This window comes from Heloderma suspectum, chromosome 3 (genome assembly GCF_057233095.1).
Source record: "Heloderma suspectum isolate Gila_16-S chromosome 3, 16-S_ref, whole genome shotgun sequence".
NCBI lineage: Eukaryota > Metazoa > Chordata > Lepidosauria > Squamata > Helodermatidae > Heloderma > Heloderma suspectum.
In genome coordinates, this window is record NC_139460.1 from 52,056,209 (window position 1) to 52,080,005 (window position 23,797).

General features: G+C 45.5%; 1 protein-coding gene and 1 long non-coding RNA gene across 2 annotated transcripts in view; both read left to right on the forward strand.

Moving 5' to 3' along the window:
- ZPLD1 (zona pellucida like domain containing 1) overlaps positions 1–10,590 on the forward strand; it is a 46,083-nt gene extending 35,493 nt beyond the window's left edge. Inside the window, exons 6-10 of the mRNA XM_084841686.1 lie at positions 673–753; positions 3,098–3,269; positions 5,408–5,516; positions 6,547–6,576; positions 7,933–10,590. Of these exons, the coding sequence (XP_084697812.1) occupies positions 673–753; positions 3,098–3,269; positions 5,408–5,516; positions 6,547–6,576; positions 7,933–8,111 (571 nt within the window). The 3' untranslated portion in view covers positions 8,112–10,590. The remainder of the gene's footprint in view (positions 1–672; positions 754–3,097; positions 3,270–5,407; positions 5,517–6,546; positions 6,577–7,932) is intronic.
- The window catches only part of LOC146349682 (uncharacterized), a 455,574-nt gene that overhangs the window by 418,183 nt on the left and 13,594 nt on the right, over positions 1–23,797 (forward strand). The window lies entirely within an intron of this gene.

The window sequence follows — 23,797 nt, forward strand, 5'->3', positions numbered from 1 at the left end:
GGGTCATTATCAGAACATTGTAGCCTTGACCACTCAGACAGTGATATTCAAATAATGGATTTGGACTTGCCTGTGATTCATCATACCATCCAACACTGGATATTGTGGAAGAAGCAGTTTATAAAATAATAGGTAAGGTAACTGCTAGGCCAGTGTGCATAACTTACTGATGGCTTTCATTGAATAGCACAATCCCAGTGGTAGGTACTCTCAGTAAAACAAGTTTGGGGGTACTCCCCTTGGTTTTATATTGCTATTCAGTGAGCACAAGATATAGAGACCTCAATTTATAAAAGAAGGAAATGTGAATTCTGGTTGAATGAACTCTCATGAAGTCTGAAATAGCCAATGAAATGATGATAGTAAATCAGTGACAAATATTGCACTTGGTTATAACTTCGGTGCACTTCAGTGGCTATAACATCCATACCATTTACTGGATGAGACTATAGGTCTACATTAGTTATATTGTGCCTGTTGTTTAGTAGTATCAATAATACAGAAAAGAAAAAAACTGAATTGTTTCAGTGAAAGAACAGGGATTTTGCTCATTTATTGAATCCGAAGATAACAGTACATATTAAAGTTATCAGCTGGCACTTTCAGTGCATAACCTAAATATAATGTAATTTCAAGTAATGTTTTAACATCTCATTATCTTTCATTGCACAGATGGAATGTTTTGATGGACTACTGCTATACTACTCCATCTGGAAATCCAAATGACGATCTGCGATATGATCTTTTTTTTAGGTAGACAATGTCTAAATATAGTATTTTGTCTGTCATACTGTTGTTATGGAATTGACAAAATACATGGATTGCTCACAAAATGAGCTCAAAATTTCTGATTGTTTAAATAAAGAATGGGTTACATGTAATCATTCTTTACAGTCGTAAAAATACTTACTGGCTTGAGTTATAAGTATCCCTTACAGAAGTTTTGAGTCCTCGTGTATCAGTGCAGAAATATGCATGTAAATAATGGCTTTCATTAGCAACTATCAGCTAATCCTGTTCTTCATGGGTTTATCCTATTCTGCATGCCCCTTTCAAACAAATGTATGCTAAGGAAATAGACCTAAGTGATGGCAGTCAAAGGGGATTAGATAAATTCATGGATGAAAGGGCTATCAATGGCTGCTAGTCATGATGTCTGCATATTATCTCTACTATTGGAGGAAGTATGCCTCTCAATACCATTTCCTGGGGAACGTGAGAGAGAAGAGAATGCATTCATGTCTTGCTTGTGGGCAACTGCTTGGCCACTGTGAGAACAGAATGCTGGACTAGCCTTTGCTTTGATCCAGCATGGCTCTTCTTACATTCTTATGAACTGAGAGCCCACATAGATGCTCAAACTACTCCAGGGGAACTCTCTCAACCTAGGGTATCTTGGTCATCACTGCCAAGTGATAGATTAATGTATCTATCAGGTCCAAGTGTGCTATGAACTGGTAATCTGTAATCATCCTGAATTACGTTGTCATCACTGGGACTATATCCCAAGAAATGTGTTTATGATGCGATGGTTTCAAAACGCTCTTCACCATGCCAGTGATTCATGGTATGAAATATATGGTGGTGTGAAAATACTACACATGGTTGGGCTGACAGATATGCTAAAGGTGATTACTTCACAACATATGGATCACCAGCATACAGAAGAACTTTCAGTGGAAACCACAGATATTAAATAACAACTAAGTTGACCCTGAAACTTGTTTTTACTGGAAAGTGTTCTCTTGATAGGTTATTATTCTTGGAATTTTTGAAAGCTTTAATTCTTGCAAAAGCCTATAATAAAAATGAATAGACTGCAATGCTAGACATATTCATCAGGAAATAAGTCTCATTGAGTTTATTGGAATATACTTCTGAGTAAATATATTTAGCATAATGAAACTTATAAAAATGCTTCTTTAGTCTCAACGTGGATTTATGGTCTCAAGAAAATGGTGATTGGCATGGCCAGCCCTAGACCACATAGCATCCTATACGACAAGCATCTTTGGCACCCCGCTCCATTTGTTTAATTTTGAATACCTGATTCTTTATTGCATCTATCCTCCCATTGCACAACATTGATGTACAATTTGCACGCATGATTTATCTCTGTTATCTAAGACAGTACATTTGCATGCATGGATCTGATCGCAAACATTCAAAATTACTCTCACACACTGTTTGTTGAATGGATGCTGATGTTGTATGTTTCCCCATAAATTAAACACATGCACACACAAAAATATTAACACGCTGGCCATGCAGATGAGTGGTGCAAGCTCAACAAATGAAGATAAACTCTTTATGCTAGTTTTGTTTCAGGTGTTGAGTGGATAGTTGAATAGATAGCCCATAACAGGCAACCGCCACAAGCCCACTGTCCCAGGTAGTGACCCGCCTGCTTGCCCTTAAATCTAGTCCTGGTGCTTGGCATCAACTACTATATCTGAAACAAGGCAGCTGCACTAATTTATGACAGAAACAAGAGGACTTAATCCAAAAGTACTGGAGTAGACCTGTGTGGCAGGAAAATAAGGTAACGGGAGGAATAAGCAACAGGAGCAAGATTCAAGAGCTATGACTGAAGTATTAACCTGTTGCTCAAGCAAGATCTAGACAGTGACAGGGAAGTATTTATAGATAACCAAGGTTAGCAAGAACAAATGAATGAATGAATATGGAGTATGAGTATGATCCCCCATTTGAGCTAAGGTGAATCATGTGTGCAAACTGTACATCAAAATGGTAAAATGGCTACAAATGCAATAAAACAGGGTATTCAAAAGCTGGACAATTTATAGTTGGTTATTTATAGTTATATTTTTTCTTTCATCATTGAACTCAAGGTGATATACATGGGGTTCTTAAGTGGTCTCCCATCCAGGCACTGACCAGACTCAGACCTGTTTAGCTTCAGCCAGGTGGCTGTATCATGTGCCCTCAGACCATGCCATGGAGAGCAGTCCCAAAGTTTTCTGATAGTGTTTCTGCATTTAATAGTGTTTATGACTGATGCCGTACTATTTTTCTTTGAGGCTCTGTTGTCCTGGAACCAGAAAAGGTGACACTTGTTTCAATATTTTCCCTTCAGCTGTGACAAGGACCCTCAGACAACTATAATTGAAAATGGTAGGAGCCAGATGGGCCGGTTTTCTTTTGAGGTGTTCCGCTTCGTGAAGCACAAGAACCAGAAAACGTCCACGGTTTTTCTTCATTGTGTGACAAAGCTGTGCAGAGCTGATGACTGCCCCTTTCTTGCTCCTGTAGGTTTTGGAGTGTTTTGGTAATGTTGTAATCGGAGCTAAACCCGGAGGGTTTTGCCCATTAGGTATACTGTTTACAGACAAGATATTTTTTTTTTTTTAAATGAGCTGTCATCACTGTCATCGCTAAGACATAATGTAATTCATGCCACCTCTGATGATCAGCTCAAGTTGTAGTGAGCCTTTGAGAAACGTTCTGTGCCCTGGTGATTCTCCCATTACCAATGTACTTCACTTATCTGACAAGAAGGGTAGGTGCCTTCTAGACTATCATTTTTCCATAAGCCCTGTTCAGACATTTGCCAGAAAGTGTGAGGGCTAAACCTGTGTAGGGGGAGCAGGGCCATGTATGCTTCCCTTGCCCATAATATCCCCTCATGTGTCAGTTCCTGATCCTAAGTCCCCAACCTTCCCACACTGACAGACAAGGTCTGAAAGAGTGTTCTACTCACATTTTCTTGAATTTGATTGGGGACCTTGATAAAGCAGACTCCCCGACTGCATGGAGAGCCCTACTTCGATTGAAATGAATGTGAGTAGAATGCCCCTGCAGACCTTGCCACTCAATACGCAAGGTTGGGGACTGGAGGAGGGGGCTAGCATGTGCAGGGATGTTGTGGGTGGGGGCAGCATGCTGTCAGGGTTGGATCTGACCCCATAGAGTCCCAAAGCAGCTCTGATTCTGAGGAAGAGATATAACCTGTGGGAGAGGAACCCGCTTATTTTTCAGAGGCGCAGCTGGAGGGAGAGCCCCCCCCACTCACATTCCTGGGAGTGACAGTGACCCTGGTATGGAGAGGGAGGGACAACCTGAGCTTCTAGATGCGAGGCACAGGTGCAGAGACAAGCTAGAGGTGGCGGGTGCCAAGAGGAGGTACCCAGCCTGATCGGCGTGATGACAACAGCTGTGCCCCAAGGGAAAGGGGGAGAAGCTCCCCTCCTACTCCTTAAGTTCAGAGACTTGCCATGCTTTTCTCCAAATGGAGACCAACTGCCATCCTAGGTCTTAGTATCCCCTGGTAGGCTGCTCCTTTGTATTTCCACTTAGTCTCAGGCAATTAGCATCTGTAAGCTTCATTAGGTTGAATGGAAATAAAGCCTTGGTAAGGAGCCCTTTTGTCTGCGTTTGAATTCTGGCTTCTTGAGGATTTCAGAAGGTAGCAGGGGCATTCCTGACACATGCACAGCTCCTCCCCCTACAGAGTTTTACCCCTCACACATTCAGCCCTCATGCCTGAACAAGGGTATAATCACCCAATTATGTGATAATTGCAGTTATAAAGCTGGAAATATGTAGAGAAACCATGGAGTTTACCTTCCCACCAAGCTTATGATGAGCAAAGCTGTATCTAGAACAAAGTCTATGGATGAATCAAATTCTTCAGAGTCAATATAATGGGGTCTATTCAGCGATCAGTGAGCAGCATCCCACTCACAGAACCAAGAATACTTGGGTCCTGCAACAGGAGGGTAGGGGGAGCTGATTTCCATCAATTCTTCCTTCCTCCCTGCATCCTCCTGTACCACCCCTAAAAATCTGCTCCAGAGCTGGGGAACCCTCCAGAACAGCATGGGAGGTGGCATGGGGGTTTCAGAGGGAAGGGGGAATTGGCAAAAATACTCCCGAATACTTCGGTTCAGGGAAACCTCTGCTGGTTCATAGCTCCTCCCTTTGTGGAAGGGCTCTCATGGGTTCAGATTAATATATTCTGGCCATTATGGGTAGCATCCAATCCAACGCCACACTACCACTAATGGCAATGACATTGTGCTAGCATAAACTATCTGTAGCACAATGCCAATAGCACTTGCTGGTGCTATGAGTTTTCCAGGGAAACAAACACTACCGGCAGTGTGCTAGAGATAGTTTACGCTAGTGCAACATCATTGACATTACTGGTAGTTCAGCATTGGATACTGACCATATTTTAAATGCAATCAATTCTGAATTTGAAAGGAAACAAACAGGCATGAAGAACATTGCACTTAGTATTTCAGCAGTTTTAATGAAAGAGAAATGGATGTATACAAGAATCACAGTCAATAAATCCTCCAAAGAACTTGTATTAAAATGCAATACAGAAGGGAAATATATTCTGTTCACTCTGAAATCATTATTATTTTGATTGACCCTCCAGATCTGCAGTTACAGAAAAAGAAGAGATGTGGCAAAGAGAACCACTGGGAGCCCTCAGAGCACTTCTGGAAGTGCTGTAATCACTGCTGGACCCATCATTACTAGGACTGGTAGGAATGATTGTACGACTGCATGATTTACAAAACACAATGAAACATTTCCCTGTTTTAGGGATAGTTTCCAATGGCTCTAGACCAGTATTCGGGCATTCAGCCATACATTATTACCATTGCTTGAGGAGGAGAACGGGAGCACACTTGTTAGCCCTGCACTGTCCTTCCATTCCCCACAGACCCAATCCTTCAACTCTCTGTGTTAAAAGGCGAGTTTCTGAAGTGGGGAGCCTTATGTGTACATGCAGAATCCTTTCCAGAAGGATCTAGAGACCTTAGAAGGAGCTGTGATTTAGAATCCTGATTGTGCAGCATTCAGAATTGCATAGGGAGCCTACATGCACAAGTGTGCAGAAGATTGCAGACTTAGGTCTTCTTCTGTTATTCTAATTAGCGGCTAGATGGCCATAGGATAGGTCAGTTCCCAGGAACCGACCTCAGAGCCTGCACTCCAAGGTCAGTTCCTGGAGAACCAACCCCTACCCCCTCCTGCACCACCTCGTAGCCAGCATGGATTGGCCCTGCACTCCCGCTCGTTAAAGCAGTGCGGAGCGGAGAAAACAGGGCATTCCCAGGGCAGGCTGGGGCAGGGAGGTAGGAAATGCTGGTACGACACATCCAATGTGTTTTCCAGCTACCACTTCTTGCTCTCCGAGGTTCTAGACAGCCGAAATCAAGTGTCTAGCCGCAAAAGCAGGGTGGGGGGAGTGAGGAGGAGATCCGCTCCTCACCGCTCCTCCTGCCTTGCACTGGATAGGCAGTTGCCGCCAGGGTCAGAAGCGACCGTCGATCCAACTAAGATTGCTCCCTTAATTAATTAATATTTGTACCCTGTCTTTCTACCAAAAGTAGCACTCAGGGCAGCTTACAAGCACAACTGGTTTATGCCACACATCTTAAACTTGAGTCTCTCTGCAGGTAGAGACAAAGTAGTCAAACAGTCATCCTAGATTTTGTATGAGCAGAAAGAGGCTGCGGGAAATACTACCTTCAAATTACAATGTATCTACTTATATATTTTATACAGATGAGACCCCAACCAACAATTCACAGCTTGGTAAGTTGTACCAATAACTGCAAAACACTCTTTTTTTTCCTTTTTAAAATCTGAATTTTAGTCTAATCTCTAATGACTAGTGGAACGCCTTGGATTTAGTCTGATATATTGCAGTTTTTTCTGGTAAATATTGAACATCCAATTAAATGCTTATGGTCAGCTTTTAAAAGCTTAGCAGATTCCACCCTTCAAAATGGATCTGACATTTAAAAAGCCCGTTACAGTCCTGTTTATACTACTGTAACCCAACATAGGTTAAGTTCATATGTACTGCTGCCTGCCTTCCATAGGAGATTGTGAGACAAAGAGTAAGGTGGGAGTGTGACTCTGCTGTACTATTAAGTGCAAAGACATTTAGAAATTAATTGGGGGCAAAAGCTAGCTGGAGTTATGCATTCTAAGTCCCACTAATTATATTTGTGAAGGGAAATAAAGCATATAATTATCTCTAACATTGGTATCCGTGGGATGGACAGAGAAATCCTAGGTACTGGTGGGAGAGGGGAGATGTGCCACAGAGTCGTGACCACCTCCAGAGCCCTGCTGGCTCACAGTGGGTTGGATGGGAGATGGGGAGGCATTTTTTTGTGGCTTTCTTTGCCTTTTTTAAACTTTTCCCTCCCATTAAAACCAATTGGAGGGAATGAACTGTGCAAGCTCATGGAGTGGTGTCTCAGGAATGTGAGGGTTTGTTATTATTTATTTACATCAGGTTTACCTTGAAAAGGCTCCCAGAGCAGCTTAGAAAGATTAATATTAGCCAGTTCCCTACCCTCAGGCTTACAATCTAAAAGACATGATACAAAAGGGAAAAGGACTGGGAGGGAGAAGGGGAAAAAAGCAAATACATCTCTGGCCAATGTATTGGGCCAGGTTGGTCACAACCCTTGCCACAATGTCTTTTCTAGGAGGGAGGGAGCGCCATTTCCAAGTGGCCCTTGGTTCTCTGGCTGATGGATGAGGCCAGAGACTGCAGTCCCAGGGAACTGTCAGTTAGAGCTGAGTTTAGAATTCTGCAGGTTCATGGCCTCACCCCAAACTTCCCTGATACATCCCGTTCCGGCCCCCGCTACTTGCAGAACATCTTCGCTGTGTGTCTCAGTGATGGAGCTTTCCACCAACACACTGGAAGGGCCTCTACCCATGGACCTCCCTCTCTGCCCATGGACCTGCCTCCTCCATTTGCAGAGAGGGAGGTCCAAAGTATCCCATGGCTCCTCAGCCACCCTCTCAGGGTACACAGAGTTGCTCCCTTAAGTGTGAATAATTGGAACCTTAAATATCTTCGGTTGGATTGTTACCAGGGCTTGTAAAGCAATGTTGTAACACCTTCCTCTACATTTCTTTCTTTTGTAGGTAATCCAAATGGATCCACTTTTCAACTGAATTCAGTCACCAGTGCATTGATTTCAGGAATAGTAATTCTAGGAATTATGAGCATCATTTTTTTCATTTCCTCCCTCCTCCTCCTCCAGAAAAAATGGCCCAGCAGTAGTCCAGTTTTGAGCGGTGTACGAAACCCAGTTTTCAACTAGAAGGAACAAATGATATGGACTTTCTCTGTGGGATTGCCATGAAATGTGTTGCCTTTACGTGTCACCGAGGCAGCATTCTGCCACGTTCACATTCCAGCTATTCATACCTGTAGCCTTATAAATGCTATTGTATAGATGATACTAAGCAGTAAAGATAACGTTTGTTCTTTTTCAATTATGAATGTTTGTACATGAATGATCAAGCAATTTGACATTTTGCCAGTGGGATTACTGACAACTGAAATGGTTTCAAAGTAGTGAAGTAAAAAAAAAAGTGCTTAAAGCAAAAATTTCTTCCAAATATTGTCCAAACCTAAGTGCTATAAAACATTTATAGCACCCTTTTAAAAAGGACAACCTTTATGTGTATTTCAATTTTTTACAACATTGTACGTTTTATGCCTAACCTTTCTGCACAAAATGTGGCACTTGTAGTACATAGTTTTCATTTCCTATTGGGCTACACAGTTTAAAATAATAATAAGCGGTTAGGATTTTAATTACCTTGGAAATGAGACCAAATGCTGCAGTGTGGAGATTCATGCTCTGTTTTAGGGTGGTTTCCCATTGTACAAAGAAAGGGCAACAATAGACACATGAGTGACTTGTGCTTAATCATATTTTCCCTAAGCCAAAACGTTTTATATTGCAATTTAGGGCTGAACTGAAAGTATTCACTGTTTTGGGAAATATTCTTGGCAGTGTTGAAGAGCACACACTCTTTTGTTATCCCCCCCCCTTTTTTTTTTTTTGCAATTGCTTTGGAAGTATTCACCTATTCATTTACATTGCCCTCTAATGCTCTCTCTTTGAATTGAGTTTATTTACCCTTAATTATTCCATCTCATAGCCAGATCCTGTTGGCTATATATGTTTGGATCCAGATAGACACCTACAGAAGGGGGCAGATGGAAGCTGAGTTGGTCTTTTCCTTCCTCTCCTCTCCCAAATTCTCTTTGGGGGATCCCGCTAAATGAAATGTGATGTGGTGCAGGGGGATGATGGGGAAGACCATAGACAATTGGGTAGAGGCATCTTCTGCTCCACTCACAGAAAATGCCTGAGGCCCTCTACCCAATTTTCTGTGTTCTCCCTTTTCCTGTTTAGCACCCACGCCACAGCCTTCTCTGCTCACCAGGGTCCTCGGACTCCCAAGGAAATATTTTTGGAAAGCTCTGGGGATGGGGTGGGGGGAGGATCAGGTAGGAAAATAAGTTTATGCCCTCCACCTTCTGCAGATGGTTATCTGGATCCAACCAATCATGTTGTGGTTTCATGTTCTTTACATGATCTCTGATTGGCTGGGATCCCCCATGTGATTAATTTGGGAAGCATTGCCCTCACTCTGAACTGACTTTGTTTGCACTGAGTGACACCAGCAACTAGCCAAATCTGATTGGTTACATAGCATCGTGTGGACTGGTTTTTTACTTGGGAGAATCTGTGCAAATGCAGATTTGCACAAGTGTGCATTAGTGCTAATGTGAACTTGCGCTAATGCATATTAGTGCTAATATACATGTGCACATTTGTAAACAGGAACAAAATTGTCATACATCCCTACCCCCCCCCCCAAAAAAAAACCCCAGACTCTGTCAATGAGTGGATAATGGAATGAAAGACATCTGACAATCCACAAAACAGATAGGACGGATTTGACAAAATCTGTACGTCCCTAATTGTGCCTCATGTCTACCATTGAAAATAATCCTTTCTGTTTCCACTTCTAGTCAGCAACTTTGTCCCTTAACACTGTAAGCTAACCACTGGTTTGGGAAAGATGCCAATTTGAGAAGAACAGGCTGAGCATCTTATCAGCATGCATTGCCTGACATGTCTTTAGCTCATCTGATACGCTTCAGATAAATGAAACTTCATTCAAGTGACTTTGTTTCTATAGGTATTAGGGATGGCAGTTTAGAGATATCTCATAAAGATATGTAAGGGTGTACTGTACTCACAATAAACAAGGCTGCATAATGCAGAACTTATAGTGGGATATAGTTTGGATGCTAATTCTATCTGCCAGATGTTAGCATTTTGTACCTATGTCCAGCATTACATTGAACAAATTGAGTTGCTTCAAGTTGTACATACTGCTCCAAACAGATATCTTTTGGGCATTGTTGAGTTTCCTGTGTTAATTTTGTCTGTATTTTGTGTGTGTGTGTGTGTGTGTGTGTGTATACTTACACAAATGGTTAATTATCAGGGTTATTTGAATATCATGACTAAATACACATTAAAAACAAACAATCCTGTCATATCACATCACTCTGGTCCTACAAGTGGTCTGTAAAGGCCTGGTCATCATATATCCAGCCTGCTGTAGCATTGGATCTTTCACAGGAACATTGTGCATGGTTTTCTCCATTCTTAATACCTCAGAAACATATTTTTGTACTTCAGGGTTTAGGTCTGATGACATGTAAAACATGATTGCTTAATAAAATAATTTTAATATGTATATATTTATCTCAGAGAAATGCTTGTGTGAGTCCTTTGTTGAACAGCCATAGATAGATTTTGTTACAGCTCTTGTTTCATCAGCAGATCTTCATGTGCTTTTACAGGACATAGGCTGCTCTGAGGCAAGGGGTGAACACCTATACGGTCTTCACCAGTGGGAAAAATAAACACAAATTACAGCCCACATAATCACCAATTACAACTCATATCTCAGAATTGCAGAGATTCTACATAAAGCCCGTAAAACAAAAATAAACAAGTTTAAATATATCTAAAGTATTACCACTAACTCAGGATGCAATCTTATGCAGATAGGCGGTCGCCTCCGAACTCGGAGATGACAGCCTATCCAATACAGGGCAGGAGAAGGGATCGTTCCCTCCGCTCTTCTTCTGCCCTGCATTAGCAGCTAGACAGCCGATTGCAGCTGTCTAGCCGCAAGAGGGCGGAGCAGGGGAGGAGGCTGCCGGACGACACATAGGATGTGTCGTACTGGCATTTCTGCCTTCCCCACCCTGAAATGCCCCCCGGAACACCCCGTTTTAGCTGCTCCACACTCCTCTTGTGAGCACGGAGGACAGGGCTTTTCCAAACTGCCTGTGAAGAAGGTCGATTCTCCAGGAATCAACCTCGCAGCACGGGCTCTGAGATTGGTTCCTGGAAAACCAGATATCCTATGGCCGTCTAGCCACTGACTCATGGCCATAGGATTGCTCCCTCCATTAGAAAAATAGCTCAAAAATAATAAAAGTTATATTTACCAACACTTTTTAAACTAGTAGGATTGTTGGCTTCTCACCAAGCAGTATGTATGTATATCTGCTGAATAAGGGAGTATAAACATTTCCTCCCATACCTAAAACATAACAAGGCAAAACACCTGATAAAAATTCCCAGGTTATCACACCACAACTATAAAAAAAAATCCCTTATTTATTATTTTATTTTTATTTATTTTATTTATTTCATTTCTATACCACCCAATAGCCGAAGCTCTCTGGGCGGTTCACAAAAATTAAATCCAAGCAACACACAATAAAACAATTTAAAATATACAGAACATTAAAACCACAATATAACAATACAACCACAATAAAACCTAGCAGCAGTGCAGGAGTTTAAAATACAGATTTAAAACAGCAAAAATAAAAATTTAGAAAGCTAAAATGCTAAAATGCCTGGGAAAATAAAAAGGTCTTCACCTGGCGCTGAAAGGAATACAATGTAGGCGCCAGGCGAACCTCACTAGGGAGCTCATTCCAGAGCTGGGGTGCCACAGCAGAAAAAGCCCTCCTCCTAGTAGCCACCCGCCTCACTTCCTTTGGCAGGGGCTCATGGAGAAGGGCCGCTGATGATGATCTTAAGGTCCGGGCAGGCACATATGGGAGGAGGCGATCCTTCAGGTAACCTGGCCCCAAGCCGTTAAGGGCTTTGAATGTTAACACCAGCACTTTGAATCGGGCCCGGAAATGGACTGGCAGCCAGTGCAGCTGGAAAAGTACTGGCGTAATATGAGCTCGCAGGCCAGTCCCTGTTAACAATCTTGCTGCCCTATTTTGGACCAGCTGAAGTTTCCGGACCGTTTTCAAAGGCAGCCCCACGTATAACGCATTGCAGTAATCCAGATGAGAAGTTATCAGAGCATGGATAACTGTAGCAAGGCTATATCTGTCCAGATAAGGGCGTAGTTGGTATACCAGCCTAAGCTGATAAAAAGTGCTCCGTGCCACTGAGTTCACCTGTGCCTCAAGTGACAGTTCTGGATCCAAGAGCACCCCCAAACTACGAACCTGATCCTTTAGTGGGAGTGCAACCCCCTCCAGAACAGGTTGAATATCACCTAGCCGGGCAGACGAACCACCCACTAACAGTACCTCCGTCTTGTCTGGATTGAGTTTCAGTTTATTAGCCCTCATCCAGTCCATTACCGTGCCCAGGCATTGATTCAGAACAGTCACTGCCTCACCTGGTTTTGATGTAAAAGAGAGGTAGAGCTGGGTGTCATCTGCATATTGATGGCACCTCAGCCCACACCTCCGGATAACCTCCCCCAGCGGTTTCATGTAGATGTTAAACAGCATGGGGGATAAAGCCCTGTGGAACCCCATGGCACAATTGCCATGGCACAGAGCAATAATCCCCCAGCACCACCTTCTGGAATCGGCCATCCAAGTAGGAGCGGAACCACTGTAGTGCAGTGCCTCCAACTCCCAACCCAGACAACCTATCCAGAAGGATACCATGGTCGATGGTATCGAAAGCCGCTGAAAGGTCCAGGAGAATCAACAGGGTCGCACTCCCCCTGTCCCTCTCCCGGCAGAGGTCATCCCACAGGGCGACCAAGGCAGTTTCCGTTCCAAAACCAGGCCTGAAGCCCGATTGAAATGGATCTAGATAATCCGTTTCATTCAAGAGTGCCTGGAGCTGTCCTACAACCACCCGCTCAAGCACCTTGCCCAGGAAGGGGATGTTAGCCACTGGCCTATAATTGTTAACATCCTCTGGGTCCAGGTTAGGCTTTTTCAGGAGTGGTCTAATTACTGCCTCTTTTAAAGCAGCAGGCACCACTCCCTCTCTCAAGGAGGAATTTACAACCTCCTGGACCCAGCCGGACAACCCCTCCTTGTTTGATTTAATAAGCCATGAAGGGCAAGGGTCAAGCACACAAGTGGTCGATCGGACTTGGCCAAGCACCTTGTCCGCATCCTCAGGCCTCAGTAACTGAAACTCATCCAATAAAACTGGACCAGACGGTGCTCTGAACGCCTCTACCAATGGAACTGCATTAATGGTGGTGTCCAATTCATGACGAATCTGAGCGACTTTATCCTCAAAGTGCTGTGCAAATCCGTCACAGCGTGCTACCGAGGGTTCCACTGTCTCTCTCCCTGGCCCAGAATGTAACAGGCCACGAACCACTCGGAAAAGCTCCGCTGGACGACACTGAGAAGATGCAATGCTGGTGGAAAAGAACTGTCTCTTTGCCACCCTCACTGCCACAGAGTAGGCTCGATAGTGGGCTCTTACCTGTGTTCGGTCAGACTCAGCACGAGTTTTCCTCCACCTGCGTTCTAGCCATCTCCCCTCTTGCTTCATTGCCCTCAGCTCAGGTGTATACCAAGGAGCTGGCCGGGCTCTGCTCAGAGGGAGAGGGCGCTTGGGCGCGATCGTGTCAACCACCCGAGTCATCTCTGCATTCCACAGAGCGACCTGGGCTTCGACAGGAGCACCAGCCATACCAGCAGGAAAATCCCCCAGATCCCTCTGGAATCCATCGGAATCCATTAATCTCCAGGGGTGGGCCATTTTAATAGGTCCCCCACCCTTGCAGAGGGGAAAGGCCGCCAGGAGTCTAAACCTCAGCAGGAAGTGATCTGTCCATGACAAAGGGACAGATGTTAATTCCTCCATTTTCAGATCACCATCTTCCTGCCCAGTCGAGAAAACCAGATCAAGCGTGTGTCCTTTTGTATGCGTTGGGCCGATGATATGTTGGGACAGCCCCATGGTTGTCATGGCGGCCATGAAGTCCCGAGCCGCCCCAGATACAGTGGCCTCGGCATGGAAGTTGAGATCCCCCAGGACCATCATCCTAGGGGTCCTCAACACCAAGTCCGAGACCACCTCCGTCAGCTCAGGCAGGGAGTCTGATGGGAAGCAGGGTGGGCAGTACACCAACAGAATCCCCAATCTGTCCCGGGTACCCAACACAAGGTACAAACACTCAAGATCTGCGCTCGAATGAGCAGGAAGCCTGGAGAGGGAGATTGAATTCCTATAGACCACGGCAACCCCCCCTCCCCAACCCTCAAGTCGGTGTTGGTGCTGCACCGAGTACCCAGGAAGGCACAGCTGGGAGAGAGTGACCCCTCCCAGTTCCCCCACCCAGGTCTCAGTAATACATGCCAGGTCAGCCCCCTCATCCACAATCAAATCATGGATGAGGGAGATTTTATTTTGGGCCGACCTGGCATTCAGCAGCAGCACCACCAGACCCGAGGGCAGACTGGTAAGGCTGCCAGGAACCGTCAGGTTGGGGGAAGAACCAGAAGAGGGGACAGCTGTAAGGTGTCTAGCCCCTCTTCTCCTCATCTGGCCTGTTAATCCCCCAGCGCCATACCTCCCCCTGCCCGTGACCACAGTTATGGTGGCACCTCCCCCACCCCCTGAGTTGCACAATAGTCCTCCCAGGCACATATTAAAATGTTAGGATATAAAATGCACAACAGTTTAAAAAATATAAAAGATAAAAGAGATAAAATAGAACAGCAGCTAAGAAGGAGCAGATAGAGTCCACGTTTGCCCCTTTCCCCTTGTCTTTAAAGCTGCTGCCCTCTGCTGCCGCTATTTGCTGCTGGTATTGTGGCTGCTGGTGTCTCTGGAGAAGCAGGTGGGTAGGTCTTCAGGTCCTACGTGACTCCAAGTGTGACGCTAAGTGCGCACTTAGCGTTGACTTGGCGCGACGCCGAGGCGCTGCCTCTGGCAGCCCCGCCTTAAGTACCTGTGGGTGGGGGCAGAAGCAGGCTCAGGCTCAGGATCACCTGGTGCAGCTGCTGGCTGGTCCTCCTTTCCCAGGCTCCTTCCCGAGCAGCCTCTGGCAGCCCCGCCTTAAGTACCTGTGGGCGGGGGCAGAAGCAGGCTCAGGCTCAGGCTCAGGATCACCCGGTGCAGCTGCTGGCTGGTCCTTCTTTCCCAGGCTCCTTATAACATCCTTGCACATGCCAGCTCCCTCCTGCAGTCCCGAACCTTGCGTGTCGAGTGGCAAGATCTGCAGGGACATTCTACTCACATTCAGTTCAAGTGAGGACTCTCCATGCAGTCGGGGAGTCTGCTTTATCAGGGTCCCCAATCACATTCAAGAAAATGTGAGTAGAATACTCCTTCAGACCTTGTTGCCAGTCAGTGTGGGAAGCTGGGGACTTAGGAGCAGGAGCTGACAATCGTGCAGATATTAGGGGCAGCATGCATGGCCTTTTTCCCCTACACAGGTTTAACCCTTACATGTTCTGGCAAATGCTTGAAGAGGGCTTATGTAAAAACAATAGTCTAGAAGGCACCTACCCTTCTTGTCAGATAAGTGAAGTACATTGGTAATGGGAGAATCACCAGGGCATGAAAGGTTTCTCAAAGGCTCACTACAACTTGAGCTGATCATCAGAGATGGCATGAATTACATTATGTCTTACTGATGACAGTCAGTGGCTCATTTTTTAAAAAAATCTCTTGTCTTTACACAGTTTACCTAATGGGCAAAACCCTCTGGGTTTAGCTCCAATTTGTATAGCCCGGTAGAGATACCAATGATCATAATATGTATGTAGGGAATACTTGAGAACTGTTTATAGATCTCTTTAACCTTGTTTGCAATATTTTATTAAAACCTTGTTTTTAATTGTATATAAGAATCGTTTGTATATTTAATAGGGCTGTGCACCGCTTTGGCCAAAGGCCCGAACCCCGAGTCGAAGCGGGCTACTTCGGGCCACTTTGTGCCCCCCTGAGGTGAAGCAGAGGGGGCCTGGAGCAGCCCGGAGTGGATTGGGGGCTTGGTGCACTTCGGCCCCTGGCCCAGCCCCCCCCCCCCAGAGCCTCCAGGTCCTTACCCGAGCCTCCTTCTCCTTGCCGCTGCCACCCGCTGCCGCCTGCTGCCATCTCCTGAGGCCTGGACACGTGGCGACTCTTCTTGCAGGGAGTTGCCATTTTAAAAATGGTGACTCCCTGGAAGAAGAGTCACCGCGTGTCCAGGCCTCAGGGGGTGGCGGTGGTGGTGAAGACAGCAGCAGTTGGCAGCTGCAAAGGCGGCACAAAGGAGAAGGCGGTGCAACGGAGAAGGCGGTGGTAGAGGAGGCAGTGGCCCAGGTAAGGAGCTGGGGGGTGGCAATGGGGCATAGGGGGGAACCCAGTTCAGGGCTGAGGCAGGGCGGGGGGCTCCCCGAATCTGCCTGAGCCAGATCGGGCCCGCCTCGGAAGCCGCTTTGTGGCTTCAGAGTCAGATCGGGGGGGGGGGTCCCTGCACAGCCCTAATATTTAACACACCTGTAAATATGGTTTCCTATAACCTATACAGTTTGGTACAAAACAACAGTACAAAACAACCTATACAGTACAAAGCAACAAACAGCACAGGAATCAATAAAACAGACATAAAAATCTAGAACTAGGTCTCTAAAATGCCTCTCCTAAGCTTTAGTTACTGACTGCAAAAGCTTTAAGCTAAAATATGCTGGCATTTTTGGTATTTTGCCCCACCCTTTTGCCTTTGGCCACTGGAATGAACCCCCCAAGAGCTTCTCCAAAATGGAATTTGGCCCTCAGTCTGCAAGATTTTCTAGGCCCTCTGAACTGAGCCACAGATGAAATTCTGGTCTATAGTTTATAAAATAACCACAGTAATCTAGACAAACCTTTGGGCTGTTCAGATATTCCACCCCATGCACAGAACCAATATGTGCAGAAGGGGAAGCAACATGGGAACATGCCCACTGGCCCGATCACTGATGTAGATGCATCTACCCTGTGACCTCCACAGGTTCAGTAAAAGATCAGATATGCACTCAGCTGTACATGCATGGGCTCTCCAGGACAGCTCCCGCCTTCGTGATACAGCTGTATCGATGTAGGCCACCCGTTCTGGTGCTTTGCTGAATGCATGGAGGCTGGGGGCAGGGCTGTGTGTGTGCTGACAAGAGTGGCAGGGCCAGTAGGCATGGTCCCGTTGCACCCTTCACATGTTAGGTACACGCATGGGGAGCGAGCAATTAAAACGCCCCATAGTTTATCAATATTCCTAAATAATTGTATTGATGTTTTAAATAAATGCCAAGTACTGCAAGGGGCTTTTAAATGAAATTAACGTTGCTCATGTAAGATGCATGTAGTCCCCCCCCTTGCCATTTCTCTAACATTTCTAACAAAGCTAGAGATGTAGCTTTGAGGTGAGTAACATTTTAAGGCCAATGTTGGGGTGTTCTGTTTTTCTTGTAGTTTCTGTTTCCCCCTTTAAGTTGCCGATTTTGACTAATGAGGCACGCGGCTTGAGGAAGTGCTCAACCACCACTCTGAGTAGCACCTTATGGGAAGGGGCCACCACATCTCTGTACTCTAGGAGATTTCAAGGAGGCTACTGAGGCAAGGGTGTGGCACTGTGCAGGGGTGTGGCTACTGAATGGCTACTGTGTGAACAGACTAGATGGACCCTTGGTCTGATGCAGCATGGCTCTTCTTCTGTTCTTACCTGCAACCGGCATTGGGTGCTGTGTCAGTGGTGATGGAGAGCACAGCTGTCCAACCAGGATCTTGGTGATGACAGAGCTACCTCCTGCCTCAGCTGCCACCACACTCCTTCCTGAGAAGGTGCACCCTCCCCTTGAGCTGCCAGTTAGTCAGGTACTGCCTCTGGCTAGGGATGTCATAGGAATCCATTTGGGTGGGTGGAGCCTGGTGAGTTTTCGCCACCTTGGCCCCCCAGACTCCATCTTGATCATCTGTGAGTTGGCCCAACTTGGTGCATGATGAGTGGGGAAAATTCATGGATTTTTCATGGATTTTTTTGCACAAATCACAATTTGTGCAAAACTGCAGCTGTAAGTGGTCTATTTTGCACAAATTGCACAAATCAGCCCACAATTTTGTTCAGCCCCCCCCGAGCAAAGTTCCCAGGTTTTGAGAACTATTGCGCCGCTCATCTCACAAATGCAAGCCAAGCCAGGTCCATTGCAGGGATCTGTGGGGCCCCCAAAGGGCCAGATTTCCCTGCAATGGACGATTCCACCTCTGGCCTCACACCTCAGCAGCCATGCTGGAAGTTTTAATCCAATGGTAGGCAATGTGGTTCCTGTGGGCACCAATGTGCCCCTGGACACCTTTATTGGCACCCATCAAGGTGCCCTACCTCTCCCTCTTAAAACAAAACAAAACGTATTTTCTTACTGGCAGCTGAGATTTCTGTGAAATAGGTTTCTGTTGGTGCTGAAAAATCAGTAGGTTCAAAGGAGTTGTTTAGTATGCTCAGGCTCAGACCCCACCTCTGCCTCATACTCAGTCTTTTGGACAGGTTACTTACGTGTCCTTTCACCATGCCTCCCTTGGCAGGCACTTTGTGGTGGTGCCCAGGACAATTTCTCAAATTGCCAAATGTGTCCATGGCCCCAAATTGTTGCCTACTCCTGCTTTAAGCCATCAACAGTGCAATCCTATATATGTCTACACAGAAGTAAGAGCCACTGAATTCAATGGAGCTTTCTCCAAGGTAAGTGGGTATAGGATTGCAGCCTACATGGCTGCACTTAGAACATACAGAACATTCTCCTGTGCAAACCCTTTATTAAAGTTTCCTACTTTTGTTCCTGGTTTTAATTGTCCTGATTTGTTGAAACAGGAGGAATCCCTCCTATTCCAAATGCTGTATGCGAGCATTCCTCAGCAAGGACTCAGTCAGTACACAGTAGCGGGATGCATGCTTCACACCAAGCTTGTTGTTCTCCTTGCTTTGATTGACTTCATTAATTCTGCTTACAGGTGTATCCCAGGCAGCTAATAATCACTCTTTAGGCTGGTATGTAAATTGCACGCTTTTTACTGCCTTCCACTCAGAAAACAACTGTGCCGCATTCTTCACATTGCTGTTTGCATTAGAGGCCCTCTGTGTCTCTCCCCATGAGAAAAAAAAAATGCCTGCAACAGTTTCACGATGGCATATGTGCAATCAAATTAAACATCTCCACATTTGTTGATCTGATGTGGTGGAAATGACCATGTGGTGTAAAGTGGCTCATAAATGTGAGAACTGCAAAATGTCTGAGTGGGAGCTAGAATACCACAGTGTGTTTATCTTGAGGTTTTATAAAAGTTGAATTCATCCTTATGATGTGTATGTTATAGCCCAGGGCTCCAGCTACACTGGAGAGCTGCACTGGATATGATGAAGGGCACCTCTCTTCTGCTCCCTGCTCTATTCTTCCATTAAATGAAATGGAAATAATGAGCATATTCTCTGCACCAGACACACTTCTGGATTGCACCGAAAATTAGTTTGTATTCCCAGTGGCATTGCCAGGATTAAGGGGGTCTTGGGAAAGATGCCCTCAACCCCCCCACCATCCTGTGTGCTCTGCCACCCTGCTTTCTCCTCCTGGCCACCCTGATTTTCTTTTACCACTGTCCTGGTCACTCATTCTTTCCCCTCAGCCCTTACCATGCCACAGGAAGGGAACAAATGGGTTTGATCCTTTCCCTAGTTTAAAACAAATGCTTTTTACAGTGGTTGCCTGGCATGCTGGGCAGCCTGGTGGCTTCTGTACAATGTTTTTGAAAAAGAAGAAAAGGGGACTGGCCTGTTCCTTTCCTGCCACCTGGTTGCTACCCCTCCCTACTCATTCCCTCTGCTTGCTCTCTCCACCCTGTTTACTGGATGGTGACAGTGACTCTTTCCTTGAAAAAAACCTTGTTACAGAAGAGGTCTGGCAGTTGTGGAGCAAAGCTCAGTCAACTTCCTCCCCTCCCTCCGGCTGCATGAACAGAGCTTTGTTCTACAGTGCACTTCTGTAAAACATTTTTAACAAGTTAGTAAGATGTTGCTATTGCTGCTGCTGGATTGGAGCTTTACTCCACAGTGCACCTGGCCTCTTATGTAAAAACTTTTCAAAACCCACTTTATTTATTTCTTTATTTTATTTGTACTCTGCCTTTCTACCAAAAAAATGGCACTCAAGGTGGCTTACAAAACCAATAACAATTGATTAAAACAATACATTAAAATGGAAAAAAATATAACAATTACAGAAAAAATATTATTAAAAACAGCACTCAACCCACCAGACAAACATACAGCTTAAAGGCCTTCTTAAATAAAGCGGTCTTTGCCTGCCGGCAGAAGGATATCAAAGAGGGAACAAACCTAGCCTCCCTTGGGAAGGAGTTGCACAGCCTAGGAGCGACCACTGAAAAGGCCATCACTTGGGTAATGAGGTATGGCTGTTGGCTGCACTGTCATTTGGGGCCCCTCGGGGAACTAACCTGTGCCCCTTAGTTCAGCCCTAGTGGCACTACTGCCTGTGCCCCTCTGTGTTCGGGCAGGGGGGATAGGTTTCAGCATAGAGGCCTGTGGGTCTGGCAATGGGGACACACACGGGGTGGCAGGCTGTCCCCTCACATGATTGTAATTGCGTGTTGGTGGAGAATGACTACAGTGGGCTCACATCAGTTCAGAGTGAAACCACACATTCTGCTGAGCATCCATTTAAAAAAAAGCATTCTGAGCCCTGGCCACTTCCTCTTTTTTTGACAAAAGAAGCCAAGTAGGGTTTTTTTGACAAAAGAAGCCAGAACCAAGTCAGGACCATGGCGCACAGGGACAATTTTTAAAAATTCTATCCTTCCTGCGATTCTCCCTGAAAATGCTGTTTACTGAAAATAGCACTGTTAGGGGCAAATAGCAGCCAGGCAAGAGATTTGGGGTGAGAAAACAGTACGGGAGGAAAGGGTTAATCCCCTCCCTGCAGGGCATGGTCGTGATTCAGAGCTGGGCCCCTCGCAGCTTCTTTTTCCTTAGCTTCTGATTTCAAGAACTTTGCCCTGATTATGCACCTCAGATACCCGTTCCAAGAGGTTCAGGTCACACAAGGACTTTGAGGGTAGAAGAATCCTGAAGTGGTAACATTGAAGGTACCATTTGAGACTGAAGGTTAATGGTCACAAATCTGAAAGTGCCTCTGCATCAAAACCCAGCAAAATAGCCAAAGAGCTAGGAAATAACATTTTCTCATATATTGTGCTACTTAATAAAAAAAATTGCTCAGAAGTTAAAAACACACACACATGAAAGAGTATTCAGAACTAGAGATGTGAAGTCTTGGGAAAGGGGGCAGGGGAACAGTCTTCATCTGATTACGCCCTCTCTTTAACCAATATGGTACACCAGGCGATGAATGAATGTGTTTAAATACAGTTATGGAAGAAGATGGCGTTTTACCTAATACTTTAAAATGGGCCAAGCTTTCTGTTTTATGTCTCAAGCACACACTTCAGGCAGTGAAGTTGATTATATCTGTCTCCTGGCTGTTATATTCTGGATACATGATCTTGATAGATTAGGCCCAGCGATAACAAGACTCCTGCATTTTATTTGGCAGCAGAGAACGAAATACAACATCTTAAATTAGCAAAACTTTCTGATGGATGCAAAGCCACAATCGGTTTATTAACAGTAGTGCTATTTTGTTCCTGAACCAGCAAGTTTTCAAATCAATATAAGGCTGCACGAGGGAATGCTTTGTTGCCACTATTGTAAGTTTAACGCTAGCAAATTTACTGAGGCATCATATAACTGGAGTCATTAAGGTTCGCATACATAATGTCACGGTGTTAGCAGTGCGGATGTATGCTCACAAGCTGTTCCAAATTAGCATTGCTTATAGTGTTGTTTATGGCAGGCTGTGGCTCATATTCGTGGTGTTTTAAAAAAATACTTCTTTGGCAGTTGTCACACTTCACATCCAGCTGTCAGGAAAAGATATATAATGGCATTAAAGATCAGCATTAAAAATACAAGGAAGTGTCAGGCACTTATGTACCTATAGTTAAGCCTGAACATTCCTGCATTTATTCGGTTAGTTGTTCAAAGGCAGGAGCTTAGGCGCTTGACATTTTGAAAGAGTATTCCAGCTAGGGATGTCGGAAAATTCCTCCACGAATCTCTGGGAGGCCGAATGCCAACGCATTCGCCCCCCCAAAATTGGTGGAGAAACGGTCCGCCCCCCTGCCCCCCCGGAATGGGACTTACCTTTGTCGAATGTCCCTGGCGCTGGCGGCTCCCGGCGGTGGTTTGGCGGCTGTTAGGCGGCGGTGGCCGGTCTTCCGACCGGCTGCCACTGCCGCCATTTCCAAGGTGAAAAAAACAACAACAACAAACGTGATAGGCTACGTAAAGATTTACGTAGCCTATCACGGCTAGATTTTCAAAAAACACTGTGATAGGCTACATAAATCCTTACGTAGCCTATCACGGCTGACTTTGGAAAAAGCAAAGCAAAGCGCATACGCAAATGGCGGCGCCCATGGGCTCCGCCATTTGCGTTCCTTATTTAGGCACGTGTAGTCTACGTAAACATTTATGTAGACTATGGCGAAAATAAGGGCAACGCTATTTGCGTTCCCCTTATTTCCGCCGTAGTCTACGAAAATGTTTATGTAGACTACACGTGCCCAAATAAGGAACGCAAATGGCAGCGCCCATGGGCGCCGCCATTTGAGTACGCGCTTCCCCCCCCCCAAAGTCAGCCGTGATAGGCTACGTAAGGATTTACGTAGCCTATCACGGCTGACTGCAGGGACGCAAATGGCGGCGGCGGCTACGGCCGCCACCATTTGCGTCCTGGCAGGAGACGAGATTCGCAGCCGGAGGGACGGGGCGCCTCCCCCCCGGCCAGAATTTTGGCCGCAGGGATGGGGTGCCTCCCCCCCACCAAGAATTTCGGGGGGAGGAACGGAGTGCCTCCCCCCCACTGTGAAGCAAGCTGCGGGATAAGGTAAGGGACTTTTGTCCATCCCTAATTCCAGCTGCATTCTTTTGGGAGGGAATCATTGCGACTTCTTGATTCTAAAACCTGTTGTTTACCTTGGTTATTTCCCTATGCTATACACTCCAGCACTTGACAGAGGAAAACAATGAGTACTCCCTGATGTTCATTCTCCTTGGATTTGCGTGAACAGCCAGGCATGGATCAATTCACAGCATGCTGCCCATTTTGTGTGGACATCTCCCGTCATGATCTAGTCTGTACTCTCCTCTCCAGTGCCTAATTCCTCAAGTTATTCCTGCATGGAATGGAGCTACCTGGAGAACTGCAGTCCTGCAGAGAGCCGGATCATTATGGGGTATGTGCTTACACTGGCTTCCCCCCACATAATGCCTGGAATACTGCACAGCATGCACACAAGGAGAAGAAAGCCCTATGGTGCTCATTGTGTCCCATGGTGAGCTCCTCTGCAGGCATAGCAGTGCCTCCAGAAGATTGGATCATGCCAGTTAGTTTATTCATTTAAAATTCCTAGTCCATTAAAAATGAAATAAATCAGTGGCTTACTGCTAGGAACAAAATATATGCTGAACCATGGGGGGGGGGGGATAAATGCCATCAAGCAATAGCAGCAAATATTAATTAAACCAAACATGTACAAGCTAGTTTCAATGTGTGTGCCTTATCTCTTTTAAAAACATG